General features: G+C 38.7%; 1 protein-coding gene across 5 annotated transcripts in view; it reads left to right on the top strand.

The window, feature by feature from the left end:
* Positions 1-17,765, top strand: part of TINAG (tubulointerstitial nephritis antigen) — a 50,652-nt gene that overhangs the window by 6,193 nt on the left and 26,694 nt on the right. For all 5 annotated transcript variants that reach the window (XM_055713634.1, XM_055713633.1, XM_027809166.2 and 2 more), the window contains exons 4-6: positions 1,531-1,645; positions 8,106-8,229; positions 10,398-10,548. In XM_055713634.1, coding sequence (XP_055569609.1) covers positions 1,531-1,645; positions 8,106-8,229; positions 10,398-10,548 — 390 coding nt within the window. The remainder of the gene's footprint in view (positions 1-1,530; positions 1,646-8,105; positions 8,230-10,397; positions 10,549-17,765) is intronic.

The following is a 17,765-nucleotide window of genomic DNA, read 5'->3' as shown; positions in this document are numbered from 1 at the left end:
TGAATTACAAGTTATGCAGTCACCCCCACCCCTTCCTTCCCCAATTACATTACAACAATTTGATGGTAAATGTACATCTGTGAAACTTTCCTAAATCTCTGGCAGATGATGGAGTTTTAAATGGAAAGATAAAGTCTCATGCTGATAGGAGTTGACATTGTAAACATAGCTCTAAAATATTTTCCAAGTTTAGTACAAGTTTTTTCTCACAAAACACTATTTAGATCACCTTCCCTTATACTTCACTTTATTATTACTTGGGATAGATACTTAAAGTAATTTTTTCTCTTCCCTCAAAAGCATTGTTCTACATGACATGACTAGGTAGCATTGAAAGAGGAAAGGATGGGCCAAATGGGGACCAAAATATCAGAACTGTGTAGGGCTTTGTGTTTTTCTTACTACAAGTTCTTATCCCCTCCAGGTAGCGCAGAGGGATTAGGGGCACCTCAGTACCACAGCTGAGCCCTGGGAGCCTGCTGGCTGTTTACAGACAGAGATAGAGGGGCTGCCTCCTTAGGAACTGAGGTGCAAAATTCACCAGTGAAGCCTGCCCAGATTTCAAACTGTGACTTAGTGCCAAAAAATTTTCTACTTCATTGGAGACATTTAAACCAACTGAGTTAGGGTAGACACTTCATTTAAGCACCTGGTGCCCCTCACCTCTCTATCATCAGTGGTAATTGGTAAGGTTTGCCCAGGTAAGATACGATCCAACAAGCAGGTGCTTGTATTCTTCTCTGATTACAAGAAGGCCAAGAGCAGTGAAGCTTCTCATTTGGGCAGCACGAATCCCACCTCCTTGTTCCTCGTACACAAGCAAGAAAGAAATGGGTAAAGAGAATGCTTTCAGCTTCTTGAAAGCTGTGGCTCAACCCTTTTCCAGTAATAACGTGTTCTGGCATGTTCCAAATGTGTATTGCTGCAAGGTATTCTTTTTCTGTTGTGTATACAGTTTGCAGGGTTAACACTACAATCTGAGTCTACTCTACCTGTGAGTAGGGAGGAAATAATTAAAGAGCCATGGGGAGCCTTTTCTTTCAACCTGGCTATTGGTGTAAAACTCAGGCAGAAGGTGTTAGCTGGGCTTTCTGCTGGGTTCAACAGTGTCTCACTGCAGGTGCACCAGAGCTTGAAGGCAATGTAAGTCACTACATAAAGCTGTTCATTCTCTGTGGGCATCTTGTCTGAAGCACAATTTGAGCGTAACCTCAGTAATTGTTATGACTGAGCATCTTGTTTTCCAGTACTCCTCTGAAGCATTGCATGCTCATCTCCTGCAGGCTGCCATGATGGAGATTTCAAATCACCTATTTTCATATACTGCTGTATTGCTCCATCCTACAGTCATTTGCAGTGGAAGAGTGTACTAAATATTTTCTCATGCATATCGAATAAAAGGTTTTGAAATGTAATTTGAAAGATTTATTTCTGGATGTTTTTGTTAGTGGTGTTCTTACAAAGGAGCAACATATTGATGTGAATAGTATCTCTAACTTGGGTTTTGTTTGTTTTCTGTCTGTGAGGAAGATGGAAAGCTGACAACTACAGTCAATTCTGGGGAATGACAGTGGAAGAAGGTTTCAAAAAGCGCCTGGGCACCTTCCCTCCATCTCATTCCTTGCTGAACATGAGAGAAGCTCCTGTAAGTGTGGTGTATAATTGTTAATTTTTTAAAATAACTTCATCACGTGGAAAAATAAATGTGAAAAACTGTAAGATTATGATTCAGGGATTTAAGACTAAATGTTTCCATGTTGAATATGAAGCTCCCAGAATAGTTCTCTAAGTCACAGAATATGTGGTCCTATTGGTGGAAATCAAACAAGGAGGAGAAAAACCAAATGCTAACCATTGGGAAGCTACACACCAATATTAACTTAGTGTTGTAGATCACCGGTGTTTGAAATCTTGACTTCATTAGGCTGGTTTCATATGATCCTCTTCATTTGCTAATCATTGCACACACAGCTGTAACCATAAAATATGAATTGGGGGATAGTTCATTAAGGATAACAACTGAAACTAAACAGCAATCTTTGAAAGAAGCTCTGAAAGCCCATAGGATAAAGCAGTGTAAAGATGTGGTAGGAGGCTGGGGTTTTGGCCAAATGGAAAGAAAAATGATGGAAAGCATTGGAAAATGAGATGGTTGTCTACTACCAGCTTTCTAAAAGTCTTGGCCATGGCCATTTTCATGGCAGCTAAATTAAATTTCTTATCTTATATTTATGCTCAGATTAGTTCTGCATCAAAGCAAATATACTTTAGGTAGGTAGGTTGAGTAATTAAAGAAGAAATGCATAGTTATTGAATACAGAGTAGATTTTCCAATGCTTTGGATCAGTTTCTTAGCTTCTTAGAAGACCCCAAACTATGGAAATCATGGACTGAAAAGCTAACTACCTCAACATAATGAAATTAAGAAAACTGCAAGAATAAATAGCTAGATCCAAGGTTTGCAAGTGACATAAAATGTAACGGGTTTTTATCTTTGGCTTCTATATAGTTCAGGCAAGTATTAACATTTGATTATCTATTTGAAGTCAACAATTAATCCTTGTTCTTTGTGTGTTATGGCAGAAGGGTTTCCACATCATGGAAGACCTTGTGGGGAGCACAAGCAGTGAGGAGATACCACTTGAGGGAATCTGGGAAAGAGGGGGAGGGTCATGTGCCTCCACAACGATTCTAACAATCCTAACACTTTCTTGATGCAAACTGGTTCTTTGCCTCACACAAAGTCAGTTCCCTGCGCCAGCATGGTGAGGCATTGGGTTGTGGCCCAGACTGGCCAGCTTGCTCAAAATTACATTAAGGGGGATTGTCAGAGCAAGAAGTTGACAGAAATTAAGCTTTGGAGTTTTGCCTTGTATAATTCGCTAGACTACTTTTTGCAGCCAAAGAAGGATCTGCTTCAGTTGAAGATGGCAAGTCAAAATAAGACAATGACATAAAAGAGTTTAGTGCAATCTTTAGTAAGTATCTGCCACAAATTACCAGCAAAGTGCATTGAGGCTCAAGAGACTTGGGGTTGATTTGTTGTTGGCTTTTTATCTTGAGGAATACCGTATGATGCTTATATAACAGAAGCAAAAAGTGGGTATCATGTACCTGGCTCGGAGGGTGACATCTACATTACTAGGTACCTAGCTAGGTGAGACAAATCCCACCTGGGAAAACAAGAAAGGGAAGGTAACAAGAATTTCTTTGCAATATTTCCTCTTTTCCTTTCAGTTTGGGTAGCTGGTCGCTCAGTAGTCCTGCATTAAGTCCAGCCTATTGAAGCATTGTTATTAAGTTTCATGCAGCTTCTTTAAACTGCTACACTATTTACAGCTTTTGTTCCACTGGTACGTTTCTCAGGCATATTTTCTCTATCTACTATCTTTTTATGAAATCTGTGAGCCACAACCCAAATATCTCTGGCCTTGCCAGACACCCAAGGAGCTTCAATGCATTCTTCTCCTGAAGTCCAGCTTTGCACATTCATGCATTTAGCCCTCAGGAAGTCCTATGTGTTGTTGGAAGCACAAGCTTTGCACAGGACTCTAAAAAAACCTTTCTCTCTACTTAGAAAAGCTAAAAATAGAAAATAATCATATCTGTATGACTTTCTCAGCTTCTGGAGAATTCTTCGAGCTTTTGAAAAATTGCTCTAAATTATACATGAGCCTCTCTCCTTCCCATAGCTTCTCTTCAAAATTGTTAGAACTTTCTTGCTTTTACCCCAGTGGTTTCTCTCTTAGTTATTCTTGATGTTAAAATATTTTTCACTGAAGCTTCCTGTGAAGCTCCAAATCTCCCTCATTCTGTCTCTATAGTTTTGTAGAAAAACGTCACCTCTTTAAGTGTCCTTGTTCTGCCTCAGAAAATTTCCTGTCATCTACCACATTTATTACTTCACAAAAACATTTAAAAAATTTTTTTCACTCGTAGCCAGCTCCATATCTACTATCATTGCATGATCCAGCAATTTCATGGCATGACTTGGGCTCACAAGGGGTACATTGACAGATTCTTCCAATTGGCAAACAAACAGTGGCCATGGAATTAACTTCCAGGCACTTTTTAGGATAAGTATTTTCAGACACACTTATCCTTGCTTCACCTTCCATAAATAATTTTCTGTTGGTGATATTTTTTTGAAGCACACTAACACAGGTACAAAGTCCTAAAGTTCTAAAAAAGTGAGTTTTCATGACAGTGTTTCCATTAAGCTTCAGCTGTAGCTAGGCGAAGGCTCAGAAGAGAGTAAAAAGATATGATGACATTCAGAAATAATAATTTTAATATTTTTCAGACAAATTCTTCGAGCCTTAATGGCTTGACCTTCAAGTAAATTTATTGAGTACTAATTCATCTGCAGGCTAAGGTACTAGTTACTGTGGATAAATTTGCACTAATTAAATATTCATGCATTCTCTGAGACTATTACTGCCTTTTCCATTTTGCAAGTGAGAAAACTGCAAGTCATTTGCCCAAAGACATATATATATATATATATAGCTGATAAAAATGCTACAATTAGTGTCCAGGAGTTTTTGGCTTTATCTTGTGCTGACCTGATTAAAACTTGGTAGTTTCGCTAATGTAGAAAGAAAACTGTAGCTACCCATTCATTAAATAAAACTTTTTTTTTTTTTAACTTTAAATAAAATCATTTCTTCAGCATGCTACTGGTCTACTATTTAGGGAATAAATGACAGTTTCTGGTACCCAAGGGCCTGCTGTTCTAATTATTTTCTACTGTCTTTTGGGGATGCTTGGGACAAGCAAGTTTGTGTAGCAGGGGCTCCTTACTCATTTGCATGGAAAAAAGATTCAAGGATGTCAAATGCTTCTGCATTGACCTCTTTACATCTACGGCATAGTCTTTGTTCTGATGGTGGTGGAGCAGAGGCTTTTTAGTCTAGTTTTTTAGTTTCTTTGACTGACGTATCCAACTACAAACATAGCTTCATAACATTACTTCAAATCAAACTGAGTGACAGAGCTACATTTCATCTTAGAGAAAACACAAACTTCTTGAAGCTGCTCACAGAGATTTTAAGAGGTCTGCTATTAACAAAAGGCTATACCTGCTCCATAAGGTGACACTCATCCCTGGAAGTGTAGTTTAACATGATGGCAAATTGAAGTACCTAAAAGAAAATGGTATGGAACAAGAACTACTGAAATGAGGACCCTCTGCTGCAGAGTATGGCTAGACCTGAACATAGATCTATAGCTAAATACATCACTAAAACTGTTGTGACCCCTGACAAAGCTGAAGCTCCCAATAATGTCATATGTGTTATCTGAGGAGACGTTTAGAAAGTGTTTACTCACTACAGGAGATAGTGTAATCATTCCTGAAGTTCTGTGTAGCACAAAACTAGCTGCCAGGCCTTTAAAACACATTGTGATACATATTTGGTGGTATTCTGTCAGTACGTGTTCTGGCAAGAAGGTACACTGCAGTGGTGGGGTCTGCACCTGCCAGCAACAAGGAGCTCTCCTAAGTGCCATCTTACAAGAAAATGGAATACATACTTTAGTAATAAGGGACCATTTTGTATTAAGTATCAAAGAAGTTGTAAAGGTAATGTGAAGGTATAAAAAGTACACCAGCTGTTCCACTGATACATGACTTTTCATAGCAAAAAAGCTCAGCAGTTGTAGATCTCTCTCTTGCAAACTGAAGCTCGTGCATAACCTGTTTTGTCTTCACAAAGCAAGTGATGTCCAGAACCTTTTCCCTAGATGAAAAATTTTTTTTTTTGCTTTCCCTCAGAAAAAACTATTTTCACATTTGCAAATTCAGTAATCTTCAGCCTTTTTTCTCTGATGGGCCATCTAACTCTTCTGAAAAAGTCATAGCTGAAGTATGAGTGTTCTTTTATGTCCACTTACCTTTCTGATTTGGCCAGACTGCTTGTTTCAAGGCAGAGAATACATATGAAGGTTTAAAAATAATTTTGCTGATTGCATTGTGCTGTCTGATGCTGGTCCTTGGAGCTGGGCCAAGGGTTAAATAGACTTACTATTTGTCACAGAACAGCAGTGCTTCTCAATATCAGGTTAGCAATTTCTCAGACAAAAAGCTAATGTTTCTGGCTACAGGTCAGTCCTGCATTTCTAAATGACAAGGCTGAGGCTTAATGAGGGATTTGCTCTGGGATTTACAATATGAGGCTATTAAATACATTGGCAGCGGTTTAGGCATACATAAAGTAACACATTGTTGCTTTTCTCAGCTGACTTATTTGTAACATTGTAAGTGGTCATTGCACACTTAAGGGTACTAAACAATCTTTGCCAAATTTTGCTTATTTACTGCTTGATAGTGAGCAGTCTTACCATGTGAAAGAAATTCTATTTGCCTGGGATTTCACCTGTATGATCCATCTTCAAAGTAAATCTTGTGCTTCTGCTTGCTCATTAATAATGAACATAATGATACATAGCAAGGTATTCTTTAAAGGAGCTCTTGCTTTCTGTGTGTCATTTCAGGTTGCAAGTCCCATGTATCTAAGAAGCTTTTGAAAAAGCAGACTTGAAAGTGATTAATCAAAATAATGAGATTAATAATTTAGCAAGATTGAAAAGATTACTGGCTTGTTATGAGTGGAGGTAAAACTTTCAAAAGCACTTAAGTGACTTAACGGCTTGCAGTATACCTTAATGGTATTTAGGATTTACTGCCTGCATCTAATGTAGTAAACCTGGAAGCACTTGAGAGTTACCGGGTCTGGGCATATGACAGACTGCATCAATCTGTCTGTTGGTGCTGTATCCCAGCCTAATGTCGAATACGGATTTGAGGTGCAAGCTTCTTTTTTCCTTACCCACTTCTCAACCATGGATTTTCTGTGGGAAATCCAGGTGTACAAGCTGGGTGGAGGCACCCCTATTTCCCAATGTACGCAACAAAATGATCTGGATACAGCCAAAATGGTAAAGTTCAGTTCCCCAGAGCCCTGAAATAGTTTGAAAGGACTGGCCTCAGATGTTTAAATCACTTCAGGAAAAGGTATGTAGTCTTATAAGTCACATAAACAATTTAGAAATATAGTGCAGCAAGGACACCCAGAATTAGAAGATTAAGTAAAGCAAAGTAAAATAACAGAATGTGAACAGGATAGAGGCCATTGTACTTCAGGGTATGAGCCTACTAGTAGAAAAGAATCATCAGGGAATGTTTTGCTTAGGAACAGATTATCATATTTTGTATATTGTGTTTTCGTCTGGAACAGATCTTATTGTTTGAGACAAACTGATAGACTGGATGGACCAACACTGCAATTCTCTATAGCTATTCCTATTTCCCTGTGCAGCTTAAGCAACCGTTCCCCAAAGCTCAACAGCAAAAAAAAAAAAAAAATGGGTCAGTGGTTTTGATAAGTTGAACACAGAGCAGATTATTAGCAGTTGTACCAGATGGTTCTTGCATATGCAGATATTTCTGCAAAGCTTAGAGGACATAAATTAAGGCTGAGGGATGAAGACTGCAAAAAAGGCTGTCCAAATGGCTTTAGCTGAGCAGACCATGAATTTTCATTGACTCAACATCAGATTGCACAGTAGAAGAAAAATCACTGATTTTTTTGTTCTGGAACAAGAATAAGTGCTGGAGATTGAGAAACCTCTGTGTGAAAAAATCAGTGATACACTGTACTGATGCCTCCCTCATGGTAACTAAAATTTCTTGCCTGTAGCCATGTGTCAAGGAGAATAGGATAACCGGTACCTAACTTTGCTGCTATTTGTAGCAGAAGGCTGTTCTTTCAAAAAATGCCAGCTGGATCATAATTAACATGTTTCATAGGGAATTGTTGTGTGAGATAAAAATCAGAGAGAAACTGGCCAGGTTATTCAGGTTGGCAGCTGTGGAGCTCAGCTTTCCAGCTCAGCTAGTGGAGTGCCAGAATGCCCCTGCTCGCGGGGGGCCCACAGCACCTAGCCACAAGGTAACCACTACAGGGATGCTTGGGAAGCCACAGGTACCAAAGCCTTTGGTTGCCTCTGTTTAAGAATTAAGAATTTTAAGAACAAAATTAAGGTAAAATTTAAGAAAAAATTAGGAATAGAAGCATACACAGATGTCCTACATTTTGTTTTAGGGAAACACACTTCCAGAAGAAAAATTTCCTGCATTTTTTGCAGCCACTTATGCATGGCCTGAGTGGATCCATGATCCTCTGGATCAACGAAACTGTGGAGCGTCCTGGGCTTTTTCAACTGCAAGTAATAATATTTTTTTTCTCCTTTTAAAAATACGATTGATGTTAGATGTGTGATGAAAATGTGTAAAGATTAGTAATGAATTAATTTCAGCTTGCTGTTCACTTTTTATCAACAAATTGGAACATTTAAAATTGCTACAGCTTTCTCTCTAAGTTATGCCAGTCTTAAAAAGTCAATCTGAGCTATGAAGCTTTGCTTTTCATAAGTTTGTGTAATGTAGGGAGATTTTCTGGTGGCAGAAAGTAGAGAATGTGTTGAGTAACACAATTTATCATAACTGGTAGAGTAACTTTTACAAAAATCTGCATTCCCTGTTTGCACAGCTACATGCATGCCTTGAAAGCTTAGAACAGGTAGACTTTTTTTTTTTTTTTAATGTATTTATTTATTTGTGCATTTACCATTGTCCCACCCTTACTACTCAAGTAAATTAAACATAATCTTTTCAATAATTTTCTGAGAGGAAAACTCTGAAACTGCTCAGGTGTTTCTTGAACAAAATACTTTCAAATTCTGTAAGCAAAGAAATGTCAGTAATGCAGTTCAATCTCATGCTACAGCCTCTGGTTTTATGAAAAATGAGCACAAGTGTTTGTGTCATTTTCTCCAAAAAAGCTACAGAGATCAGAATGTTCATTTTTCTTAGGCTGAAATATATCTCACTACATACTGCGTTATGTAAAGATAGAGAAAAAAATTATGCAATCAATCTTTATATGACTTGATCTGACCAGTGGATCCTCATGGGTGCAGTCTTCTGCTTCTTTATATCACAGCAGTAAAAGTAAAAGAAGGAAAGGAGTGTTTAAGTCAGTTAACCCCAGCTCCCTGCCAGAGCCAGACTGAACACACTCTGTTACCAATATGTCTTGCCCAGTGTAGTTTTAAAAGAGAAAACCAAGAGAGTTTCTGACAGCTCTCCTGACAGATTACTAGAGAGATGAACAGAGCTCACTGAGGGAAACACTTTCCAGATATTCAGTGTAATTTTTCACTTTCATAAGTGAATCTACTGATTTTTAATTCACGTAATTATTTTCAATGCTAAATATTATGAGGTGCATTCCCATGTTGTTTAGGTTCATCTAGCATTTTACTCTGAATTTTCAGTCCTTCTTTGTAAGATTAATTTTTTCTTATCATGAGTAATTCATAAAAGTATTCCAAAACTCTTCAGTAACAAGCTTTTACACATATGAAAATAATTTTTTTATCATGTGACACCTCACAAAAGCTCAAAACACAGTCATTGTTGGCTGCCATCAGCAGGTTCAATCTTCTGAAGTTCACTGAAGTTAATGTTGATTTTGATGGGGCTTTAGATTTCAAGGGATTCGTAAAATTTATTTTCAGGTTCAAAAATGAGGAGCTAACAATAATGAAAATATAATTTAAGCACAGGTAATGACTGGGATTGGGGCTTAAGAATTGTTTCATTGTCATTCTTTAAAGAAAGGAGAAGCCGCTTAATTTCATCTACAACTTAGTTAACCTAGTCTGCCTTTAAATCAGTGCATAAATATACTAGTACTTAGAATTACGACTATCTGATTGAGTTCAGACATCTAAAGTGTTTATCTCAGAAGAAGAGTTTTGTGTGATAAGGGAAGGGAGTCCAATGCATCCCATATTTACACATTGATACGAGCATTTCCAAATATTCGTTCCAGAAAACAATATGTATTTTCAGTCTTGAATTTTCTTCTTCATAGGACTGTTCATTTTTGCTTTTCTTTTTTTCTCAAATAAACGAAGCAAAGGTAGAAAAGAAAGAAAAGAGATTATGAGATTAGGCTGCAGAGAGGTGGGGGAGCATTTGCATCTTCTGCTGAAGTCAAGAAGAGATGAATATGCATTTATATACATAGTAGAGACTATCAGACTAAATTATGTAAATGCTTTATCTGATGTTTAGGAATGTGGGACTTTATGATAAACAGTAAATCTATGGATTTATAATATGTCAGCGAAGTTGCTCATGATGCTTTGCAGTTTCACAGTCCTCTCTCAGAAGTCTGTGCAGTTTATATCCTTATTGTTTTGTAAAGACAGACATCTGCACAGAGAGAAAATACCGAGGTTGTATTTCAGTCCCTCTTTCACAACAACCAATGTGAAATTGTGAGAAATTATTTGGTTTTGACAATGGAAAATTTATTTCAAAACAGGTGTTGCGGCAGATAGAATAGCAATTCATTCTGAGGGTCAGATCACAGACAACCTTTCTGCTCAGAATTTGATCTCTTGTGATACCAGGAATCAGTATGGATGTAATGGTGGAAGTATTGATGGTGCTTGGAGATATCTGAAAACACATGGGTAAATATTTTATCTATCTGTTTTGATTATTTTAACTTGAACCAGTTGTTCATGTTACAATGTTGCTTGTGTTACAATGAGGATTTCTGATCTTTCAAAAAAGATGCATTAGCCCTGTCCTAGGTCAGATAACTGTATTACTTCATGAAAACTATCACTCTCCCATTTACACCTTCTTAAATCACCTTCATGAAGCCGAGGAGCTATGAAGTATTCCCAAAGAAATAAATGAAGACTGTTCTGAATGAGGGCTCAGTGAGAAAACTCTGCAACCACCTAGCTCCCATTTAAGTCTCATTACATCTAGATGTCATTAGCTGTAATGCAACTGAGGGAAATTATAGCCTCTCTAACAGCAAGACAAGAAAGTTTTTTTTTTTTTTATATCAAAGGGAATACTGTAAGTGGACTCAAAACTTCTATGGTTCTTGGGTTACAGGTTCTTCATGTTAAACAGCCTTGAGTAAGCAGCCAGTTGCATGAGGCAACATTTTGAAATATTCAAAAGGATCAAACATTATCTTTCTATAAAGGAAATTGTAAACATCCCATCCCAAACTTGTGCCAGAATTCAACACTGTAGCAAGGAGTATACCTAGATCCTTCTTCCTTCAGGTCAGACTAAGCAACCTTAACAGCTCTCACACTCCATGTGAATAGCTAGAAGCTTTTTTTTAAAAAAATTACACATAGTAATTTATAGAATCACAGAATAATTTAGGTTGGAATGAACTTTTGGAGGTCACCTAGTCCAATGTTCTGCTCAAAGCATGACTAACTCTGAAATTAGACCAGGCTGGCTGGGCCGTGTTCCCAGTCAAATTTTGAATAGCTCCAAGGATGGAAGTTCTACAACCTTTCTTGTGGCAGGTTATTTTGTCTGACCACTCTTGTGGTCAAATATTTTTTTTCTTATACCTAGTCAGCACTTTCCTTGGTACATATTGTGACTGGTACTTCTCAAATTTTCACTGTACATCTCCAAGAAGGGTCTTGTCCTGTCTCCTCTGTGACCTCTCCTTATGTAGTTGAAGACAGTAATGAGACCCTCTGTTAGCTTTCTCTTCTCTGGGCTGAACAAATCCAGCTGCCTCAGCCCCTCCTTGCATATCATTTGCTTCAGCCTCATAAGTGCCTTCCACTGGGCTTGCTCTGTTTGTCAGTGTCTTTACTGGGGATCCCATAACTGAACACAGTACTCTAAAAGTAACCCTCCTAAGTGACGATTTAAGGGGAATAATCACTTTTTGCAATGTCTTGGCTATATTCTTGCTCGCACAACCCATTGTCCGTGTTTGCTGAGAGGGCCTACTGCTGGCCCACAATCAACTTTCTGTTCATCAGGACCCTAGGTCCTTTGCTATGAAAATGCTTTCTACACAGGCAGTGACCTGCCAGTATTGCTGCATGGGCAGCTCTGGCTGAGAGGCAGGATTTGGCTTCTGCCTTTGTTGATTTTCGTGAGTTTTCTGTCAGCCTGTTAAAGTTGCTCTGAATGGCAGCCCTGCACACTAACCACTCCCCATCAGTCTGGCATCCTCCACAAATTTACTAAGGACCCCTTATGTCCCACTTCCAGATTGCTAATAGACATGCAAAAGTGTTGCAGCTGTGTTGACTCCTGAGAAATGCCTCTAGTAAACAGACACCAGTCACTTTGATCTGTCGACTTTTCAGCATGCCAGTCCAGTTCAGTTACTGACCTAGTAAGCAACTTATTTAGTCCAATAAACAAGAAAAACACCACAGGAGACAATGCTGAAAACCTTCCTAAAGTCAAGGTAAATTATATCTACTGCTTTTCTTTCTCTTCATTTCATCATGGTCACACCATCTCATCTTATCATCTCATCATGGTAAAGCATAATTTGCCATGATAAATCTGTGCTGCCTGTTCCCAGACAACTCCTTGAACTTCATGTGCCTGGAAATAGCTTCCAGGAGAATTTGCAATAACCAGATTTTATATATGGTATAATTACATTCTGCTATTTCTCATATTATCAGAAAAAAATAATACTTCCTATTCCATACCAATATCTATTTCCTCTCTCACTTTCATACACTGTCATCCCTTACTTTGTCTTTGATATACTCAAATCTGACAGACAGAGATCTCAGGTGTGCTGGCTGTCAACATTTAAATTTAGTTAAAAACCGACCAACCAAACCATGGAAAAAACAAAAGAATGTCAGTTGTGGTGCATCAGATGTCATTGACATGGCAGCCTGGGGGTACAGGTGAAGACCAAAGCGCTGTCATTCACATGGACACAGTATACAAAGTGATCATTCTGCTTTCTTCACATGTATCAAAGTATTCCTGATCTGACAAGGATTTTGTATTGTTATGGGGAGAGTTTATATCAAGTGTTCCTCTGTCTTTCTGTCTCAGGGTTTAAATACTAAACTGGTTTTGATCTAGATTTTGAGTGGGACACCGTTTAGGTAAGTGGTTAGTGGGCAGTAATGGATTCCATCCAGCGAATGTCCATCAGCAGCTCACAGGAGTAAAGGCGAAGGCTTCATTCATGAAAAAAATGAAAGTTATAGCTTAACATTTATAGCAACTTTTCTGTAACTAGAAGAACAGGCTTCTTTTAATCAGTAGCTCATGCTGCTAAGAGAGTAAATACAATTCTTTCTCACTGAACTGATTGCTTGCCTACCTATGTTAAGGACAGGAGCACAAGAATTAATGGTGTAGATAAGAGATCCATTTTAATGTGTAATATCCACAACAGCTGAAGCAAGTTATTTTTAGAGGAAAAACCCTAAAGAATGCAGCAATAGGACAACTTCCTAGTCTTCTGTTCCCTCTGACTGTATTCCCTGTATACGCACACCTGTCATGTGAAGGGCAGGAGGGGAGATTTTCTCAACCACTAGTGTTTGATCTATCAGCACCCCAGGAAAGCCAAGACCCTTCTGCCTGACCAGTCTGTCAGTGTCCTGCCATAGGGACCCTTCACTGAACAGTCCTGCTGGACTGGAGGGCAATTTGACTGACTTGTTCAGGGAAACACACCAACAGCACAAGGGGGACTCCTCAGCGGGTCTTCTCACTTCATTTGAATACGTTACCCACTGCCAGCCACTGCAACCACTCACGAAGGATTAACACTAACAGTTTCTAGAATAGCACTCTTTATTCTGCCACAATTTTATATTAATAATGTTTGAAGATTGCTGGTGATAAATACACTGGCTGTAAAGCACACTTTAGATGCTATATCTAGGAACAGCTAACATATGTTAGTTATAGAAAACAGATTCTTACCCACTAGGCGTTCCTATGGGCAAGCAGGCAGGTTCAGCCTGCCGACTGTCCCAGGAGTCTTCCCTAACTTCTCCCCTCATCTGTCCGCCTTTTACACTTTATAGTATGTTACATATTCATTTATCATACATAGGATTGGTTACAAGTTTCTCATTTTTGATGCAAATTAGTATGCATCCTCGGAAAGCACTACTGAGGTTCTCTACACATGCTCCTCAAGTGAGGATTTGCCCTCTTTTGGGGGTGTTATTTGAGTTGGAGGTCGTGATCTCCCACTACCACTGTTGTCTTTATCTTCTTTTCAACTAATTTTCTGTTGATGTCAGTGGATTGGCAACATCTTATCATCCTGTTTCCTCTCATAGCTAGGACTTTCCTTGTTTGGAGGCTTCTTTCTGTGTAACTTAGATAACGGTGGTGTTTTCACTGTCTGTTCTTTGTTTCTTATCCTTCCCAAGTCTGACTACCTTGATTAGAAGTCCCTCAATTCATAACAACTTTAGAGTGGGTCAGATTCACTTAGCTTTGTGAACACTGAGTCAGACTTGGGTAATCTGGGAGTTTAGACTGAGTCAGACTTGGGTAATCTGGGAGTTTAGACAACAATTCCCCCCACCCCTGCCCGGATTTACTTCAGTCCAGGACTAGCCCATTTCCATCGGGTTTAGGTGGGGCTTGAGTGACTCTAGTCATACATATTGTTATTAACTGTTATAGTGTGCCCAGTGAGGTGTAGTAGTACCGTGGAGGCAGGTAACTCTGAGATAGAGGTGTGTGCCAGTATTGCAATGAGATTATTTCATCTGAGGAAAGTCATTTTGCCACAATGGTTGACTCAGCCACGGACATCTAGTGGATCCTTCATGTGACAGCTGGTATGCAGCTTATCTGCTGTGTGGTGCCATCAAGTTCCCGTTCCTGCAGGGAGCACAACAGAGCATGGCTGCTGTGTTTCCACTCCGCTCCATCTTCTGTCATTCCTACCAGCATGTGCTGAGCTGGCAGGATGTGTTGCTTAGGGAACTGTGGTGATGTAGATTCCATGCATGCCAACCATCCTGAAGGTGATAGCTGCATTTTACCCTAAAAAGATTGCTTTAATACTATGCTTCTATTAGGACCCAATTTTCTTTATTTCCCCCTCCTCATGCTGGTTTCCCTACACCACCATGAGCCCATAATAATAAGATTCTTCCTGCACCAGAAAGCTGCATTTTTTTTTTTTTTTATCTGAAGCAGTGTAGTCAGTGACCCAGCCTGTTCTGCAGAGGTGGTTTCAGTATACAAGAGTTAACTTATTTCTATAAGGAAAGCAAGGCAGACTGAAGCTGTATGAGGCACTTCATTTTCACCCTAGCTGTACCCAGCCAGGACCTCGTGCTGGTGTGAATGCAGTAGCGACAAGATTGCCCCCTGCCTGACCGCAGAGTACCAGTGTGAAAGTGGTGTGCAGGGCAGTCTTTCTGACTGGTATAAGCCTGGAAGCATACTGACAGGTCACCTCAGCTCACCAGAGCACACCTGTGAACTTGTGTTGACTCCTAAATACTTGCATTATTGCTCAGTCACCTGAGATGCCTCATGGTATTCACCAGCCTCTTGCAGCTGACTGAGTAAAGGACCTGCAGAGTAGGTGTCAGAACCATCACAAATTTTTGGAGACTAGCTAGATCCCCAATAAATCTCTGCAGTTCAACACTATTTTCTTAGTCATTTTAAGCTTTCTGGTCCCCATGGAGCCAGCTCCAACATGTACAACATCGTCATGCTCTCACAGACCTTTTCCTGCTACCCATTCTTACTCTCCGTCATTGGATTCACCATCAAAGCACCACACACAAAAATACCTCTACATACTTGTTTTTATAAACAACATTTCTAAATCCTGATTTTCTTTCCTGAAATTCAAATATTTCAAATTCTGTTCCAACAGTTCCAGACACAAAGAAACACCTTAAGGAAAATATCTGTGAGGACAGATCCTGGAGGAACACAGGAATGGCTATGCTGAGTCTGAGAAAGGGTCTCTGACAGTGGCCAAGAGCAAATAGTATATAAAAAAATCAGTTAAAATTTTTGATTCACTGGACTGATTATTTAATAACTGTTTTTAGCTTAAACTCTTTACCTTTGACAATGAAAAACTGGAAATTTATGGAATAGGAGTCTGAAGTGTCTTTTGAATGAGACCTATTTATAGTGCTTGTCTCCTCATGCTTTCAGACTACTTTTATTTTATGAACCAGTATATTGCAATCATTTTTTTCATTATCTCCACACTCTGCAATAGGGAGAAAGCATATTGATCTTCTGTGTGGGCTTGTATATTTTCACAGCATGTGTTTAATGCTGTTTTAAATCTTCTGGTTTTCTGATTTCTGAAGTAGGCTTATCTCAGGTTTTTGATAGATTTTCAGGAAAATCGAGTACTGGCCTAAACTATCCCCAATTAAGTCAATGGAAGACTTTCATAAAGCTCAGTGAGGTTAGACTAGTGCTGAGACCTGACTTTTCAGAATCACTGAGCACCCAATTAACAGTGAAATCTGTTATGAGCTGAATCACTGTTTAACTCTTACTGACTCTCTCTCTTCCTCCATTCATTAAAGAATAAATCTGTATTCTACTTCTAATTATTATTAATTTTAGGCATTTCAGTTACAAGCCATAATTTGGGAGGAATCAGTGTGGTTTGAAAACATTTATTTTATCTGCTGAGGGAACTTAAAATCTTATAATCTTTAAGAATGAAGAAGAAACGTTTCATTTCCAAGTAGTAAAAATGTTATAAACACTTGAAAGTAAATACTGCTTCTAATCAGAGCTTATTCCAACTTCTACGTTGGGCTCTTAGCAGTTGCAGGGTATGAAAAAAATATTATTGTTACTAGTTTTGACCAACTTGCTAATAATATAATCTAAAAAATAGATTATGTTCTCATCTCACAAACCTATAAATACAATATAAACACAAAAGTTTTCATTGAGCACATAAACATGACATCAGATGAATTCTTCCAAGAATGTATGAACACTTCACAGATTTCACTGCTTCTCACTAGATGCCGCTTGCTTCTAGTAGTATTTTTGAATACTTGTATGTAAATGTGCACGTAAACACACATTTATTTCTCTTTTTCTTTTGTGACTCTTCTGGCAAGGTCTTCTTCAAATGTTTTTAATGTTTACTGTTGTGCTGATGCTTCAGCACATACAAGCTCATGTTTAGCAAAAAGCTGTTAAAATATGTTAATTGTGAGTGCAGAAACTGTGGTTAGTGAAAAGATTCAGAAGTGACTGTTGGTTCAGAATCAGTCAACACGTCTGGGTTACCACACAGCTCCCAGTGCGCCAGTGTGGCATTTGGTGCTTCACTTCTTTTGCCACAGAAGTAAGACCCATCTATTCAGAACCTGTGGTAACTTCAGTGGAACAATCCAACTGAAAGGCGGGGAAAAAAAATCCCTACCCCAGGAAGGAATTTCTCCTCTGTTGTATCCCTCCAAGGTGTTTCTAAGTCCACCTGGGGAACAGGTATCATACCATTCCTTACACTGGCTTTCAATCATTTACTCCTTGCCTGCTTATGCTAGATCATGCTCTGAGGACTGTATTTGCTCACCTTTCCTGCCTTGCAGGCCTGATTGCACTAAGCAGCAATCCTTTATTTCTTTTGGAAATCTGTGATCAGTGGTGACTAGAATGATTATGTATATAAAGACAGATACATTTTATAAACATTATATATGTATACAGACATAATCAAAAAATTTGCTTCACCTGGCAATAGAAACAAAGCATAATAAATTTTAAAATTAGTAACAACAACCCCTGTATATTTGGACCAAATACTTACCATTCCCCGTTGGAAATCTGGGAATCCAGAATACCTTCAGGCATTCAGAAGGGTTTAAAAGGGTTTGCCAGTGAGTAGACT

This window comes from Falco cherrug, chromosome 6 (assembly GCF_023634085.1).
Source record: "Falco cherrug isolate bFalChe1 chromosome 6, bFalChe1.pri, whole genome shotgun sequence".
Lineage (NCBI taxonomy): Eukaryota > Metazoa > Chordata > Aves > Falconiformes > Falconidae > Falco > Falco cherrug.
Note: the sequence above shows the minus strand (reverse complement) of the source record. Positions and strands in the feature narration are given on the sequence as shown.